The sequence below is a fragment of the Glycine max genome, chromosome 20 (genome assembly GCF_000004515.6).
Source record: "Glycine max cultivar Williams 82 chromosome 20, Glycine_max_v4.0, whole genome shotgun sequence".
Taxonomy (NCBI): domain Eukaryota; kingdom Viridiplantae; phylum Streptophyta; class Magnoliopsida; order Fabales; family Fabaceae; genus Glycine; species Glycine max.
The window spans coordinates 35,859,015-35,877,064 of record NC_038256.2 but is presented as its reverse complement, the minus strand read 5'-3'; the positions used below and the strand labels follow the sequence as shown (position 1 = coordinate 35,877,064).

The 18,050-nt window shown below is 31.4% G+C and overlaps 1 protein-coding gene across 1 annotated transcript in view; it reads right to left on the bottom strand.

The window, feature by feature from the left end:
* Window positions 1–17,131: 17,131 nt before the first annotated feature.
* Window positions 17,132–18,050, bottom strand: part of LOC100779563 (adenylate isopentenyltransferase) — a 2,168-nt gene continuing 1,249 nt past the window's right edge. Inside the window, exon 2 of the mRNA XM_041013559.1 lies at window positions 17,132–18,050. Coding sequence (XP_040869493.1) covers window positions 17,628–18,050 — 423 coding nt within the window. The 3' untranslated portion in view covers window positions 17,132–17,627.

Here is an 18,050-nt window from a genome sequence, read left to right as displayed (position 1 = left end):
AACTACTATGAACATTTTTTATTCCCAAATATTATAAATCATTGCACTATTTTAATTTAACTTTTAAGTATAATTACATCTTTTAAAACAAATGACATCCAAATGCATAAAGTATATATTTTTACACTAGTTATTATAGAAAAAGATTTATCCTACCACTTATGATACTTTATGATTAGATGAGTAAGTTCTAATAAACAAATTGAGGTTGAAGTGGGTTTAGAAAAAACATGAATAAACTTAAAAAAAGAATGAATCTTACACATGGAATCAAGTGGTTCTATGGAATCATATGATTTTATGGTTTTCTTCCTCGCTACTTCCATCACCACTAATTGATTACACTTAGTTATACAATTTAGGCAATTCATCTACTGAAAACTCTCTCACCTCATTCCCCTTGTTGTAGAAAATTATATTCGTTATGAAAGGTTAATTAATATGTAGGATATTGTAATTGTTAGGATATGTTAATTATGTTGACTTTGACTCTGATTACAAATGTTAGAATGTGTCGGACTATGTTCACAATATTTAGGATATGTTTAAAATATGTTGACCCGAATTCTCATTATTGTACGTTGGTGTTATCTTTTATACAGATAGCCACATACAAGAAGTGGTGACCGCACCAGACCTACTCCATCTGTACGTAGACGTGAAAGACGTGCAGTTGTAGATAAAGAGCAAGAGATTTAGGAAGCTCCTGAACATGTTGCAGCTCATGATGTTGTACCTAAAGATGTTGTGTTTGGTGGTGGACCTGAGGACAAATCAATCCTTATTGAATATATTGATCATGTGGCTTGTAAGTTGTGGGATGGCTTGGTATACCAATAACAACAATTCAATATTTAATTTTTTTTAATTGATTTGTATTTCATAATGGAATACTGAAATATTTGTAAGATCGTGGAGAGTTAAAGTTAGTAGCACATGGAAGGAAGTTGAGGGATTTACCCCCTCCCCCCCCCCAATAAGGAGATCATGCGAGTGGTGTAGGATACAAGGTTACTTCCATTGACTGAATATAGTTATGAAATCACTGACAATGGACTTTTATCTACTTTTGCTGAGAGGTGGCATCGTGAGACCAACACCTTTTTATTTGTTGGTAGGAGAAATAACAATCACACTTAATGATGTGCCATCATTGTTGCATATTCCTATTGTCAGTGGGTTTTATAGTTACCCACACACATCTAAGGAGGTGACCATTGCATTGTTGATGGAGCTTTTGGGATTGGACTAGGAGGACGCATTTTTTTAGACTAAACAGTGTAGAGGAGGTCATGTTCACCTATCTTGGTTGCGAGGTGTTTATGCAGATAGGTGTAAGGATGAGTAGTGGGACTAGACTGTTAAAGCTTACTTGTTTCAGTTAGTGGCATGTTCAATTTTTGCTAACAAGAGTTGGACACAGGCCAATGTGTCATTCTTACAATGTTTTTGTCACCTTGATTGGTGCGGGGGATATGAATGGGGTGTGGCTGCATTTACATATTTGTATAAGCAGTTGGGTGATGCAAGTTTTGCAACTACAAAGCAACTCGATGGTTATGCAACTATATTGCTTGTAATTATTACTACTATGGTAACCTTAAATATAGGAAATTACTTGGTAATCAATATCGTTACTTTTGTTATTGTTGAAATAGGCGTAGATCTACGAGCATTTTCTTACTATTGAGCAGAGGGAGATGAATGGAAAATATACAGAGGGATTACCATGAGTCAGTCGTTGGACAATTGGCAGAAGATTATTATCGTTAGCCGACTACTGTTCAACATTGATACCAGACATGGGAGATGTCCAACCAGTGATACCAAACATGGGAGATGTCCAATCAGTGATACCAGACATGGGAGATGTGTCAGAGTCAAGTACCCAACATAATTCAATTTATGCAAGTGACTATGTTATAAATGTGTCTTCAACATTTTTATGGAAATGTTATATTGATACATTAGCTGTTTATGTTGTTAATTAATAGGACATCTGTGTAGGACTGTTGAACCCTTGCAAGAGATGATCTACTTAAAGATGGTGGTTGAGGGCACCATGCAATGGGAGAAGGTTGAAGCGACACTTTTGTTGTTGTCTAAAGGTACTCATGGTAGAAATATTAGTAGAGGACAAGGTGGCAGAAGAGTTCGGGGTAGCTGGGGAGGCCGTGGACGACCTTAGAGATTTCTTTTGTAAAAACTTATTGGCATGATATTTGATTTACATACGAAATTATTGACTTTTATGTCATGTTTGGTACTATGATGATGTTTACTTTGCATTTCAGACATGATTTATGTTTGGTAATATAGGTTGGTATTTTAATGTGGACTAATCATATTTTAGGGTAGGTTATGTCAAATTTTTTTTAGAAAATTGTAACCATATTAAAATAACAAATCTCACACTTAGGGTTTCACAAACACAATTACAAAAGTATATGTTAAAAATACAAAAAATATCACAATTAATCTAATCAGTCTTTTGCAAGGTTGATAAAATTGTGTGTGACACCAATTAATTGTGAAAATTGTTGCATTCTACCAATGTAGGGAGTCAACCACTATTTTGCTACAGGATGACCATGTGTAGACCAAATCACATCGAGATTTGGTATCAACAACAATCCTTCAAGAACACCTGCATAGAAATTTTAATAGTCAATCAAAGATTATAATAACAAAATATAATTTTTATCGGGAAGAATGTGTTATACCTGAACAAAATAGTTGTCATTGATATGACCCACATAAATCAAATAGTGAACTGATGTATCAACAGGAGGTTGAGATCTAAATGGGAATATGGTCAAATATTGTTTTGTCGATAAGCATATAAATATGACATTATACCTAGATGCAATAACATATCCTATGTTTGGTATTGGCAGCCATCTATTCATAGATGCTTGATAAAGAATGAAGTTAGTAAGCGTAATTACATAAAATTTAACACATATAAATAACAAAAAAAAAATATAGACTTTACCTTAGAAAGATTATCAACTGGTAAAGATCTCTTTATGACATTGTAATGCTCATAACTACCAAATATAATGACATACTCATCCCGCCACTGACCAAGTTCTTTAAGCAAATTGTTACGCACTATAGGCTAAACATCTTCACTCATATCTAGTAAGGTAATAGTTGCACAATATCCACAATGGCCATCGACCTTTACATCAACAATGTCCAAAATATATAGGTGAAGGTTAACATGAAATTGATCTAGCATGTGAATATTTCTTTTGTGAATCTTTGCCAACTTCACTTTTTAACCTGATGCCTTGGATGACTTCCAAGTCAATGAGTTGTCATTCATAGAATGTAATGCATCAACATGTTCAAAGTATGAAGGATCACGTTTAGTTGACCTTTCCAATTTACTTGCACTCCCTTTTTGTGATCCCTTAGTTTTTACCTTATCAAACGATGGACACATGGAAGTCATGTCAGGGTATGCTATTTCACAAAGCTTATTTTTTTAGTAACTTTCCCAGCTATGTCAATCGATGCAAAGTGTTTTAATATAACATCAAACTCTTGTCGCACAGACATATCTGCATATGACTTGTTTGAACCCATATCTGCAAAGCTTAATCTAGTCCAAAAAACATTAATTGCAACAAGTGGTATGCTACCTATGATATACCTAGCTAGTTCACATGCATAAGGGAGACTATATGTATATCTTATGATGCACCGACAACTATCATTGTCAACACCAACAAACTTAACTCGATCCAATTCATCTTCAATATGATTAAGAGCATACCTTGAAACAAATTCGTGCAATCTCTTATACAATGTTACATTATTACTGTGACCCACAAAATGATTATTTTTCTCAAATGAGGCTTTAATTCCAGTATGTTGCATTATTATCAAGTTGTTTATGGCATCCCAACATTTACACAAGTCCCCCATGCTATTCTAAATCAACCTCTTTAAGCTCCAATGCGAAGACTCAATCCTGTTAATCAACAAACTCCACATTAGTTTCAATATATTACACTTTGTCAAAATAAGTTAATTACATAAAATACTTGTGGCTAGTTATGTTCCTTAAGTGCATAACTTTATCTATACATGCTATTACAAAACATTCATTGTGAGGGATCAACCATGTATTCTTCATATACTCGACAAAGTACTCCTAAGATGAACATACAATTTCAAACATCTTGACAAGTCCCTCTTACTCAGACTGAGTAGAGCAATCTTTAACACTACCGCATGCATCCATGACTTGGTCTTATGCCTTTTTGGGAGCAATGCAAGTCTTGCATTTCGCTTTCATATTTTTGTCAATGTGAAATTGGCACAATAAAATACTAGCTTCAGGAAATACAAATTTCATTGCATTCATCAAGGCAAAATCTCTATCAGTGACAATTACTTTAGGCAATCCCTTAACTCTAAAAAAAAGTCTTTTGAACTTCTGAATTGCCCAAACAAAGTTATCCTCTCATTCAGCCTCCATGTATACAAAAGCTGCAAAAAATGTCATTCCAGTTAGAGTCACACCTACAATCTCAAGTAATGGTAGTTTATATCTGTTAGTTTTGTAGGTAATGTCCATCAAGAACATTATCTTAAAAGCATTAATCATCTTAACAACATCATGATGTGTCCAAAAAATATCACAGATAACTTCTGATGTATCACTCATTTTATGCCAATGAATATACATATCTCATTCAAGTAAGTTCATCAAATGTTGCATTTCCTTCCTAGAACCTCTTTGAGATAAACAATATGTATTTCTTGCATTATATACTTGTTTATTGTAGTCACATTTCTTTCATTATGCTCTTTGAATGTCAACAAGATATTTTTTTTGGCTTTACTATACTCTATCATATCACCAAGCATCATCTTCTCTTTATTATTTAGTCGGCCAACATACGAATGATCAACCACTGACTTAAATAAATCATTATTATGTGCCGCACTAATTAACTTCAATATTCACCCTTCATCATTCTTCAGTGGTCTTCCTCTCAGCCTAGAGGAACACTCACACTTTCTAGTTTCGTTGACTGTAATTTGTAAGTCTTTTATGTATCACCTATACTTTTCACCCCTTTCACAGACACAACAAATGTCTTTCGTCCAAGTTGTCCTTTTGATGTATCTGACCTCAAAATAACAACAACAAAATCCATTTCAAATGCAACATCCCAAGCCCATTTCAATAGTTCATCTCGAGTAGCAAAAACCTATATACGAAACATACAACATCAATATGCCAATGTACAATATTTTCAAGCTATTACAAACAAAAAAACACAAAATAATTACCTTTATAGTTATGAATGCTTTGCTAAAATAAAATAAAAAAATTCAGTCTCTTGTTGTTAATCTTTATGAATATCTCCATCTATTCTAATGTCATTATTCATCAACCTCTATATCCACTTCATCTGACATCTTCCTCACATAATCGTCTTCCATATAAACCTTTCAAAAACAAAAAAATAAAAAAAATAAGTTAATGAATAAAATTATCCAACATGTTCAAATCAATTTATAATTAATAACTAAAATTAATATAAATACCATAAACCAACCTTCCAGATAAGGCAATGAAATGAAAAAAAAAAGTTAAACTGGATTGACTAATTCAGAATTTCAAGACATCAATTCTAGATTTCCTAATCCAGAATATACTATAATTTCTAGATCAGGCTATCTGGAATTGATGTTTTGAAGTTTCAGATTAGTTGATCTGGGAAACACAAAAACTCAAAATGGATCCAACAATCCAGGATTATTATTGCACACTTTTGGATTGATTGATCCGAACTAATAGACAAATACACATAATTTCTCACTTGTATAAGAACAAATTTGGGTTATTGAATTCGAAAATGTTATATTTTTGGATTATTTGATTCGGTATTTCACCATTCTGGATTCATTGATCTGGATTTGTATAACAACAATTTTAAATTGTCTGGTCCGGAATTATGTTACTTTTACGGATTTAATTATGGATTCATTGATTCGAACCTTTCCGAAAACTTCATTTTCTAAAAATAATTACAATTATAATAATCTAACACAAAAAGTATAAACAACACAATAATCAACTCACTCATGCAAGTGAACATAAGCCACGAAAATGTGATGAAGTGAACAAGACAATGTTTCAAGCATGGAGAAGTGAGAAAAAAAAACCTATGGACAAGTGAGGAAGACAAGGTTACTATGTCATTTTGAAAAATTGGGAGGTGTAGGAAGCAAAGCCCACGATACATATTTAATAATTTTGTCTGGACATTCGTTGGGTTGGGCTATGTTTCCAGTCCATCTTATTCTTAGGACATCACTGGGATGGCTCGTTAAACTAATGCTTTACGGGACTAGAAAAGAAAAGAAAAAAAAAAGTAAATTAATGGCTTAAAAATAAAGAAAATAAATACTTTTTAAGAAAGATTGTTGTTCTATCCACTCTTCCTCTTTGCTTAGGTATTCCCCTTTTTTAATTTATTTTTCAAGTGTTCTCTTTCAAAAAAATACACTCCCCTTCCCATGTTAACAGTTTTGTAAAAAGTTGTAAAAGACAATAAAGATAAGGTCTTGTTAATCAGTATCTTTAAGATATTAGTTAATAAATTAAAAAGAAAAAATATTTATTGTGTAAAATTATAAGAGAGTATAAAAAATCGTGAACAATATAATATTCCGTCTTCCAATAAAAATATTTTTACTTTAAATTTATTAACAAAAGACTCGGGGAGAGAGTATGAATTTCATAACATAAAATTGTCACCACCGATCAATCTTCCAAGAACCATCCCCTTTGTCACCATGTGTTTGCGTCTGTGGCGGAGAAGGCTTCTTTCATCAAATAGAGACTTATGGAGAGATGAAGGGGAGTGTATTTTTTGTGGCAATTTTCGAAAAGAAATTTAAAAGGGGAGTACATTAGCAATTAAGGAGAGTGGAAATAGCAATAGCCTTTAAGAAATAACTAATAGATCCAATTAAATTTCTTATTACTATAAAATAAATATTAAATGAATCTTATGCTTTATTAGAGTAACTTTTTTCGTTATATATTTTTTACTTTTTCTCAACTACTTTTATCAAAGATAAAATATGTATGGAAGTTACTTAGTTTCCAAATAAAGAGTATGCCCGTAAAATACATTCTTTTTTGGAGTGTTTTTGATGTAGAAAAAAGCTCTAATCCTAGCCCATGTAATGATGTAAATGTTTTTTCCTTGGGTATTGATACCTAATAGTTTCCTTAAAAGTAGTGATTATTAATCTTTATCAAAAGTTATGAGTGTTAAGTATTTTTTTTCCTAACATAAATTATTTTATATTTAATCACTTAATAAAAAACACAAATCAGTATCACTTATATAAACTGTTATTGATATCATGTAATTATTTATCAATGGAAAAATTATTTATGATGTTTTGAATTAAATTTAAAGTTTAAAATCTCAAAAAATAGATAAAAACATAACCAAGAATTTCCTCCATAAACATAACATTTGTAAGTTATGTGCTAATTCTTCCTAGGTAACAATATTTGAACACTATTTTTAACAAAGATCTATTAGACTTTTTTTATTTTCTTGTCACATCATATCTTCTATAAACCTATCATTTCTTCTTCTTCTTCTTCTTTTTATATTGCTTCTCTCTCTAGGTTTGATGGACCTTTTAAGTGTCCCTCAAACATTATCCTTCCTTGCATATTCAACATTTTCCATAGTGAATTTATTTTTTTCAGTGTGTGTAATGCAAGAGTTCGTTTTACTTATGAGATCTAATTTTATTATAAACTAGGCGTGGTCAGCCTGCTTTAGTAATCCATAAAACCCAGCAAAAAGAGAAAGTAAATAAGAGGGAAAAAAAGTGAACCTCCAACACACCACCAAGTGACATGTATCAATTGATAAATGGTGCCTGGACGTTATATATATATATATATATATATATATATATATATATATATATATATATATATATAAGTTGAAGAGGGTAAACTATGTTTATATATATTTTTTCTTAAAAAAAATCCATTTAATATTTAAATCGGAGGTGTCATTGCTAAATGTTTTGGCCTTTCCATAAACAAATAATTAAATATATTTTTTAAAACCTTTAAATATTTGGTAACGTGCTTGACAATATGAAGACAAAAAATAAAACTATTTGCCAAGGATGGACTCAATTAATTGAATCAAACTGGATCGACTGATTTTTTTTAAAGCGGTTGTTATTACTAATCATTTATTTGTAAATCATATTTATTTATACCATATTATACGCCTCTTACATTTTTCTTTTGAAAGCTTTGTACGCCTCTAACTCTTACTGAGACTTATGAGACAACATTTCTTTCCCCGGCTACTGCGTAAGTGAAAAAAAGAAGAGGATAGAACATGTAAATATAAGGGAAATCGTACGTAGAACTCTTTTTTTTTAAAAAAAAAAAAAGTAAAGAGTATTAGGGTTCCTTCCCAATTATTTGCCCCTTTCACAAAGAGAATGGGCTGGAGAAGTATAACAAAGCTGAAATTAGTCATAACTATTTTTGAGTACATAAAATTAGTTATAACTAGTACACCACTACTTTTTTTTTTTTCAATCTACAAGATAAATTGGTAAAAAATGCTAAGATTCGTGGACCAAGTGAAAACGGTTTATATATATATAAAGAAAAAAGATTATCCAATGATAGTATTAATTTTTTAACCTATATAAACAATTGATTAAACAATAATATAAAATTATTTTACACTTGCAGGTAGATTCAACTTTTCCTGTATATAAGTTTCATATTTACTAACAAGGTAATTTTGGCATTTTAATATTGAATCATCATGAGTTTTTGGTTAAATTAATTTGGTTTATTTAATGATTTGTAGTGCCTGACTGACATGGAAGAGCTCAAGGTGGGAGCAGGGAGAGGCATGCAAAATTAGAAACCCCACAATCACTTTGTTCTCATTGTGATTGTGAGCCGAAACGGTCGCACACGCCATTCCATGAACCTTGACCCAGTAATGTACTGATGTTGCAGACCCATGCCCTATGAGTTATGCAATAAAATAATAGTGGCCTTAGGCATACTTATAGGATCATGCGCAAAACCAACCGCACGCGCACTGTCTCTCAACACAATTGCTCTTGGATTCTGCTATAGAGCCATCATGTGCTCGCACCACCAACCATTAATCCATATTATATTCAAGTTTGCTACATTTCTTCATATGTATTTGGCCCAGTGAGCTTCCACCCACATTGTGAAACGCCTCAGCCTCAGAGAACTCTCTCTCTGCTGCGCTCCAATTTTTTGTCTTTCACTGTTTTCACCCCCCCCTTACCTTGGATCTCCCATCTCACTTTTTATCATACTATTTCTGTCACTGATTTATTGTTTCTTTATACATACTTAATTCTTGAACTAACATTCTTAGAAGGACAGCTTCATTAAAACCAGCATGTTCATTTCCAACCACGACTGACACAGACATTATATCTTTTAGTTGGGCTGCACATAAAATACTTCACTTCACTTTTCTCACTAAATTCAATTAACTCAAGTTTATCTAACCCCCTTCTAGAAAATACAACCCTACTACTCCCATTAAACTTTGATAAAGAATAATCAATGTACTTAAAGATATTAATTAAGAAAAAAAGATAAAGATTTTATTGAAATATGTAAAATTACCTCATGTATGACTTTTTTTTATATTCTTTTATGATTTTTACAATAAATATTTTTTTAATTCTTTAATTAATATTCTAAGGACACTTATTAACAAAATCGTTAAACTTTCCATCCATTAACTTTTTTTTAAAAAAATTATTTTATTTGTATTGTTAATGTAAATTTTTATACAATTGTTGAATAAGAATTGACTTCATTATTAGGGAGAACAAGGATAAGTTTAGGTTATTTAGCTAAATCCGTTGCTCACCCAATTAAAACACTTCGTATTGAATTGGGTTTGGTTTATGTATTTTTCTTTTAAATTTAAATCAAATCAAACCAATTCAATTCAATTAACATTGATCAGATCAATCAAGTTCACAAACCTATTTTTTTAGATTTTCTAAAAAATGTAAATAATAAATAACTAGATAAATTATATATATATATATATATATATATATATATATATATATATATAAATAGATGATAATTTTTTAAAAAATATCATGTTTATGGATCAAGCCATCGAGTGTGTTTAAAAATAAAACCTATTTTTTGAGTTAAAATTATTAATTTGAACATGTTAGATTAAGTTTGATTAAAACAACATCAGATCCCAAATAAATATATGTTCCATCAAGTTGACCAACAGGTTATCTTAACTTGAACTCGTACTAGTATTATATCATCCTATTATCTAATAAAATGTAATTAAAGAGTAAATTCTTTTGATTATTTGTGTAAAAAAAATTGCACAAAAAATATATATAAATTAATCTTTTTTAAAATTCGTATCTATTTGAACTTGTTGTTGACTTGTGGGGAAGGTGTTATTTTGTTCTATCTATGTGAAGAATATTTATTGACTTAATTTGTGGGATAATTGATATACTAAGATCTATAGAGTTGTTTATTTACACAAGGAATAAATTTTTAGTCCTTTTGGGAGTGTTATCTTCCACAAACTGTTCACTAAATTAAAATGCCTGGTTATAGAGAACAGCTAAGTGGTAGCTCATCCCAATATGTCGCCAGCCATTCAGAGACCGCACCATTCCTGCTGCATGTATAGTCTGCCTCCCTGCCTCAATTGAGTGTAGTATAAAATGCTTCAACTTGCGCTAGACTTCTACCAAATTGCAACCCAATAAATACTATATAATTAGTTACATAATAGATTGAGACTAATGAATAACGGAAAGGCTTATTCTAATTAAAGCCATATAATAATTCTGAAACATGTTTACTCAAGTGATAAAAAAAACAAAAATGATTATTCTTCTGTTTAAAATAGTCAATTGGACCAAGTAGTGACCAGTCGTTAATCATTTTAGAAATTTATAAGACATTCTCACATGTCACATGAAAATCTTAACCACTAATATTGGTCCGTAGCAATTTTAGTACGTATACCCAAAGCATATTGTAGTTTTTCAAGTTATTGGTCCGCAACTAGAAAATATAACGTGCAGAATGTGACAATCGCATATTCTTCAATTCCTTGCAATGCCATTAACCAGGTTAAATTTGAGTTCAAATTTACCAAGACATCTAATACAATTTTAATTATAAATGCTAATATTTAAGATCTAAGGAACTAGATCGAATTCTCCATTCCTAATATCGGAAAAATAATAATAATTAATTTTTTACTCGCCCGGCCCGTCGTTACATTGTGAAAGAGAACAAACACACTGTAATCTACGCACTTCTCACTGTAAGAAAACGTGTATATAGTTATAAGCCAAATGATAATCATATTCTTAGAACACTAATTGAAGAACTTAGAAGTAAAATATTTCTATTAAAAGATAAAAAATTACATTATTCATTATTTTATATATTTTTTTATGATTTTTATACTAAATATTTTTATCTTTTAATTCCTTATATATAAGACACCGGTTAATAAGATCCTAATTTTAATACCAAAATTGTTTTGCACATTTAAAATTTTCTTATCTGTCCTTTTCGTTTCATTGATTAAGAGTGTGAGCTACATGCCATTATTTTCCTTAATCTTGGTTCCCAAGGGAGCTAGTGTCCTGTCTTGAGTTTCCATGCTCCTTCGTGCGCATTGCACATGCACCAATCAATTTGGACATTTCTAATTTTCTATTATTGTGTTCGATCTGAGATTACAAGATGTAGTAGTATAACCAGATAAACCATTAATATGGCAGCAATTAATTAAACCTATTTTGATGCATCACATAAAGCTTCTGCTTTGTCATCATCCCACATATGTTAACTATGACATTATACTAATGACTTGACAAAATACCCCCTTATACAGCTAACTACGCTACTTTATGTATGTGGTTCCACCTGTGATCCATGTCAGCCAATTTGGGTTCTTCTAGGACGCGTTGAACAATTATGCAGCCTAGGAGCTATTCTTAAAACTAAAGAACATGTAATCATGAAAATACAGCCACACTAGCTAGTTGGACCGAAGAACAAGAGAAACATGCATGCTCAAGGCAACTTTGTGTTTAGTAATAGCAACTAGTAACGAGTCTGGAATATGAATTTGCTTGTTGGCAATTGAAAACTCGTGGTTTCTAAGTTGGCACTTGATAATTGTGGTTTCTAAGTTGCACTTATTTTATCTTAAAATTGATAGCATAATTCTTTACACACGTACATGTTATGTTATTTTAATAGCGTATGATGTGTATTGTAAAACTTGCTAATTCATAATTTACTGACCGGAATCCAAAGTGTTGCTATCACACTAACACAAAACAATCATGATGCAAGAAAAATTAAACAATGGTAGTTTCACATACCTGACCATTTTTATGCTTTTCCACATGACATATCAACTTATTCAGATTAGTTAGAATAATTTTCTTAAATGATTTACGTTATTTAGGCTTATCAGACTAACACAAAGCAATATCATAATGCAAGAAACATTGTTATTTTCGTTTCCTTAAATGCCTTTGAATGTTTGGTGAGAGGAATTTATAATTAGTATAATGAGAAAGAGATGGGTGACCTAATAGAGAAAGGTCGGGGGGTCCATCCTATCTTGGTATATCATTATTTCCTAAAGAATTGACTAGTATTCTTCAAAATGGGGAAGTGAAAACCTAAGAGGAAGGAACATTTTCACCTTAACATGCAGGGGGCCCCTTACACATTCATGGCATAGATATTGGTTTAGGAGCAAGACCAAAAGAGAAAGAGCATAGAACTTGGCCCCCCCACACTGACAAAGTACATGAAGTTCGTAGTTCTCGGGGGTGGGGCGTGGCTTAGGACAAGATGATAGCACCAATTGTCTCATTCTTGGACTTGTACATTATGCAGAATTTAATTCCCTACACCTGTTTGCAAAAAATTCTGAACTTCTGAGTCTAAGAATTTGGCCCTTACCCCCTAGAATTAACCAGCTGACAACTCCATTGCACTGATAATTAACACTATACCTATGCCTAGCCTTTTTCTTCGTAGCTATATACACACTCCCCTCTGGTTCCCTCTCAAGTGAAAGAAAACTATTTCAAGGACAATAAGTGATCATAAATCAGTAACATAAAAAAGGACAACGTGAAGAGAAGGTCAGCACATACTTCCTGTTGGATTGTAGAACATCAAGTAAAGAGAACCTCATACTTTGGCTTCCTTACACTCATTAATGGTGTTAAATTAATTTCTTTCTGAGTACATGACATAAAAATTGGCATTTAATGCTGGAACTTTTATCTTTCATCAAAGTGTAATTCACATTCGACTTTTACCCATCCACCTAGCTAGAAGTAATGTAACCTAATATTGATTGGCATTGGTAGTAAGCATATATAACTTTCTTCTTATGTTTTTTTTTAAACCATGTCGAGACATGCAGACTTGGCCAACCTTCCTTCGCACCAAGTCGACTTCTAATAAGTAAAGTACGTACTCTACAATATTGTGACTTCATGTTCAAAGAAAATTTGGTCCCAATATTTTGGCTAAGGGACAAGAGTATATACATATCTATACCGAACTATTCACACTAAACAACATTTGGTTAATCAACGTGTACTGATTAAGAAATTAAATATAAAAAAAATATTAATGAACTCTTATCATATTTTTTATTTATAAAATTTTTCTATTTATTATTTCCTTACGTAAGGATACTGATTGTAGAACTCTTTTTTTTTTCTTTCTATATATCAACTCTTATGTATTAAAATAATTGAGTACTCACTTGTGAACTATGGGTGTATTTAGTTTAGACGATTGAAAATAGAAGATTTTTTTTTTTAATTAAAGGATAAAAGGTGTAAATCCTAAAAAAGAAGTACAAAATTTCTTTCTAATATTATTTCTCTCCATCATTCTAAACAAAGCCTAAAAGACTTAATTTATTGTCTTAGTAAGTTAGTTTTTTTTTTTTAATGTCAAATATCGATCTCATATTTTATCTTCTATATTTTATTCCTCTAAAGTGCTAATTCTTAAATATATTTAATCACAATTAGATTTAGATTTGAATTTCAAATTTTAACACATCATATTAAATTAATAGGCATGTTCAAATATTTTATTTTCATAGTTTCTTTCTCAATTTTAAAAATATTATCTTCTATATTTATTTTTGGCTAGTAAAATAGATTCTCATTATCGATAACAAAGACATATCTCAATATACTTTCTTCTTTCTTAAGATATACGATTTCATTGTTGTTTAGTAATGATATTTTTATCTTCTATATATTTTAGTTTACCACTTAAAATTAAAATTATTCGTATAGAAACGTGTTAGTCCTTAGTATATTAAATTTGAACTTGCTTCTTAAGAGTAAGGATTTTGTCTCTGTCTACTCTTTCTCAAAGCGGTAAGTGACTTCTCTTATATCAACCATTTCATGTTTGTCATTTTTTTTTGTCAAATATTATTACTTTTCAGACAAGTTTTAAAATTAGATAAAGTTCAAAAATACAAGTTAAAAGATAATTTATGTAAAATAAAAATATAAAAATTTAATGGTAAAATCATGAGTTAAAAAGGAATAAAATATAATAATAGATTTTTTTTTAAAAAAATTATGTTATAGTAGTATAATAATACGAAATCTTTATTTTTTGAAATTAAATACATATATTATTTTTATTCTTTGTTAAGTCTCATGATTTTACCATTAATTTTTTATATTTTTATTTTATATAATTTTTCTTGTAACTTATGTTTTGAACTTTATCTAATTTTAAAATATTTCTGCAATGTAAAAAATTACTTGTGGATGTATTGAATGAGAAAGCGGGTGACCACTAATTTCTTATATGCAATGCAAGTTATCAAAATACAAAATATTTATTAAAAAATGTATTTAACGTTTTTATATAGAAAATAACACTATTTTATAAAAAAAATTAAACAATAGTTAAAAAGATTCAATTTTTAAAATCACAAAATGGTTGTAAATAATATCTTAATATATGTTTTATTTTTAGAATTTTGCATAAAAGAACTTAAAGCTGGATATCTACCAAGAAAAAGATTACTTAGAAGTTTATGATGATTGTTGTGTTGTTTACAAAATACATATGTTTAACGTTGTAGTGCAACTACCCAGCTTGTAAATGAATAATATCTTGGGGAGCTCGAAATTAACAATTCATGATCATGAACCATATTTCAGGTGATAATACAGACTTCATATCGTAACTATGAAGTGACGCGGTTGTCATTCTATATTCTTAATGCCTACAAACTCGACGGATGAGACTTCGAGAAGACACAGACTTTATCTTAGTTCCCCTCTTTTCTAGTAGCTCATAAACAAGAAGTATTTAATTTGTTACTTATTTTGATCGTATAAAAAATTTACAATGAGAACATATTAAATGTAACTTAATTTTTGTTGTATAACACGTTGTTCTTAATTTAATCCATATATTATTATGATGTGCTGTGTATTGTGAAATTATTAAATTGAAATGAGTGGTCATAATGACACAAGTTAAAGAATCAATAATAGGAAGGTCAAGAAAAAAAAAAGATTATCTAGATCTTTTATGTTATTCTTAATCAATGTAAAATATTTTGGTTATATTCCTAATTAACTTGAGACATCTCGACACACATAAAAAACATAAAAAAGGAGAGAGCATTATATTTTTCCTTTAAGAACAAATATTAGATAGATAGTCTAGATCTCACTTTCACAAACAATTCAAGAGTTGGGTATTTAGGATTAGTTTATTAGGATTCTCTAAGCTTGTCACTTAAAAAACAATAGTTGGGTATTTAGGAGTAGATTATTAGGATTCTGTCCCAATTGAAAAACCGCTTGGAAGTCAAAACAAAGCGTTCAAGAATAACTTTTACGTATAGTAAATATTTACAAATACAACCAATTAAAGTTTAAAAAATTAATATTAAAATAATTATTTTAAAACATCTTAAACTTTTGGTCAATTATACTGACATGTAAACGTTGTGTTCGTACAAAATTACTATTTCTTAAGAAAATAATATGCAGTATGGAAAAAAAAGGGGTAAGCACATGAAATTCTAAGCATTAATATGTTACGTTTATGGAAAATAAAAAACTTAGGTATGGTATTTTATTCAGAGACAATTCTTATTGAGAAAATAGAAAGATGAAATTCTAAGTTTGATTAAATAATGACCAAAAAAAATACTTAACGGTGCAATCCTCGAGTTAAACCTCACAAATCAACCATAGAAACGAGAGGCATATGTACAACCAAACCAAACAGAATTGAGAATCTTTCACATCCCATCTCTTCATGCTCAGATTTCGTCACTCGCGCGCTGAATGTAAACATATATAGAGTGCTGATTTACAATAATAAATTCTAAACACTTAATTTTCTCTTTATCTCTCTCTTGTCAAATCATATTACCTATGATACTTACACTTCTTTTCTTTCTTTCTCAACATGTCAACTAATTTTGATTGTCCAAAAATCTTTTTCCATATATGGGGGGGCGGGGGGGATTTTTGGTTAACATAAATGCATTCTGACTGAAGACAGAATGAATGAATAAAAATTAATAATAAACAACATCCTACAACAAAATGCCATATATTGATATTGATGTCAAGCAAGCAGAATTTCTTCCGAAGCCAAGACAAATTCACAGTCCGGAATGCCCCATCCCTTTCCTTTTGGTAACCAAAACACACATAAAAAAGAATACTACTACAAGGAAAGAAAAGGAGGAGAGAGAGAGAGAAAAAAAGTGAATGGTTGTCTTTTAGTTAATTGAAGAGCGATAGGATGTAATGGGGTTGGAGAGAATTTAGTCTCATTCCGTTTTGTACCCACCCATGTCATCCATATACATATAAATGTGTTGTTGCTAGCTACTAGTATTTGCTTGCCGTTGGAAACTTTCCTACGCGATTAATTTGCTCATCATTTCATCGTCCACACCCATCATGTGACTCAGAGACACAAAGAGAGTGGGAGAGACATACACATACATCCATTGCATACATGAAACTGTTTCACAATTTCCGCCTCCAATTAAAAAATAAAAAACCCTACTACTACCAAAATTTGTGAACAATTTCTATACTAGTTTCCACTCTTTTTTTTTTTTGTTTACATTACTCTTGCCAAATCAGCCTGGAGAAAAATTGTGGAATCTCACACGTGGCAAACCTTAACAACCTCATTGTCGCTAGCTACTTCAAAACCCCAAATTTTGGTCACTCGTATTCATTCCTCCGATAGCACAAACTTACCCAGTGGGTGAGGTGATCCAAATTGGAACTTTCCATTCCCATTTTGTATATTTTCTTGTTCCCCTCACACCACACTCAATTTTTCGTCTCTCTCTCTCTCTCTTTTTTTTTGTCGGATAAAATAAACAGAAAGAAGAAGAAAAGAAAAAGAAATAATAAAAAATGAGAGAGTATGAGTAGGAGTAGTAGCTAGCTGGATATAGCTGGAAGACCTACTCCCTCAAGAAGCGTTTCACAATCTTCACGCTTGGTTCCAACACCTGTCTCTCCCATACATCGGAGCCTGACGTCAGCACCCCCCGAAACGCCTCCGTCGCGTCTATCCTCCGTAGGTCCCAGCCGGCGCGCTTCAACCGTTCGATCTTCCCTATCTGACGCTCCGCCAACTCGCACGTGTTGTCCTTAATCGCCCGCACCGCCTCCTGGTACGCACTCTCCCGCAGAGGATCATCGCCCTGGCCCATCGAGGGCGGGTATTTATTAAAAAACCGGTCGAACTCGGGAACCCCAATTGCCTTTCTGAGACCGAACCCGGTTCGACGCGCGGCGTCTTGGTCGAAGAACTGAGCCAACTCGTCGACCATCCCCGAGTTAAGCATGTCGTCGACTCGGTCCCTTAAATATGCGATAAGACG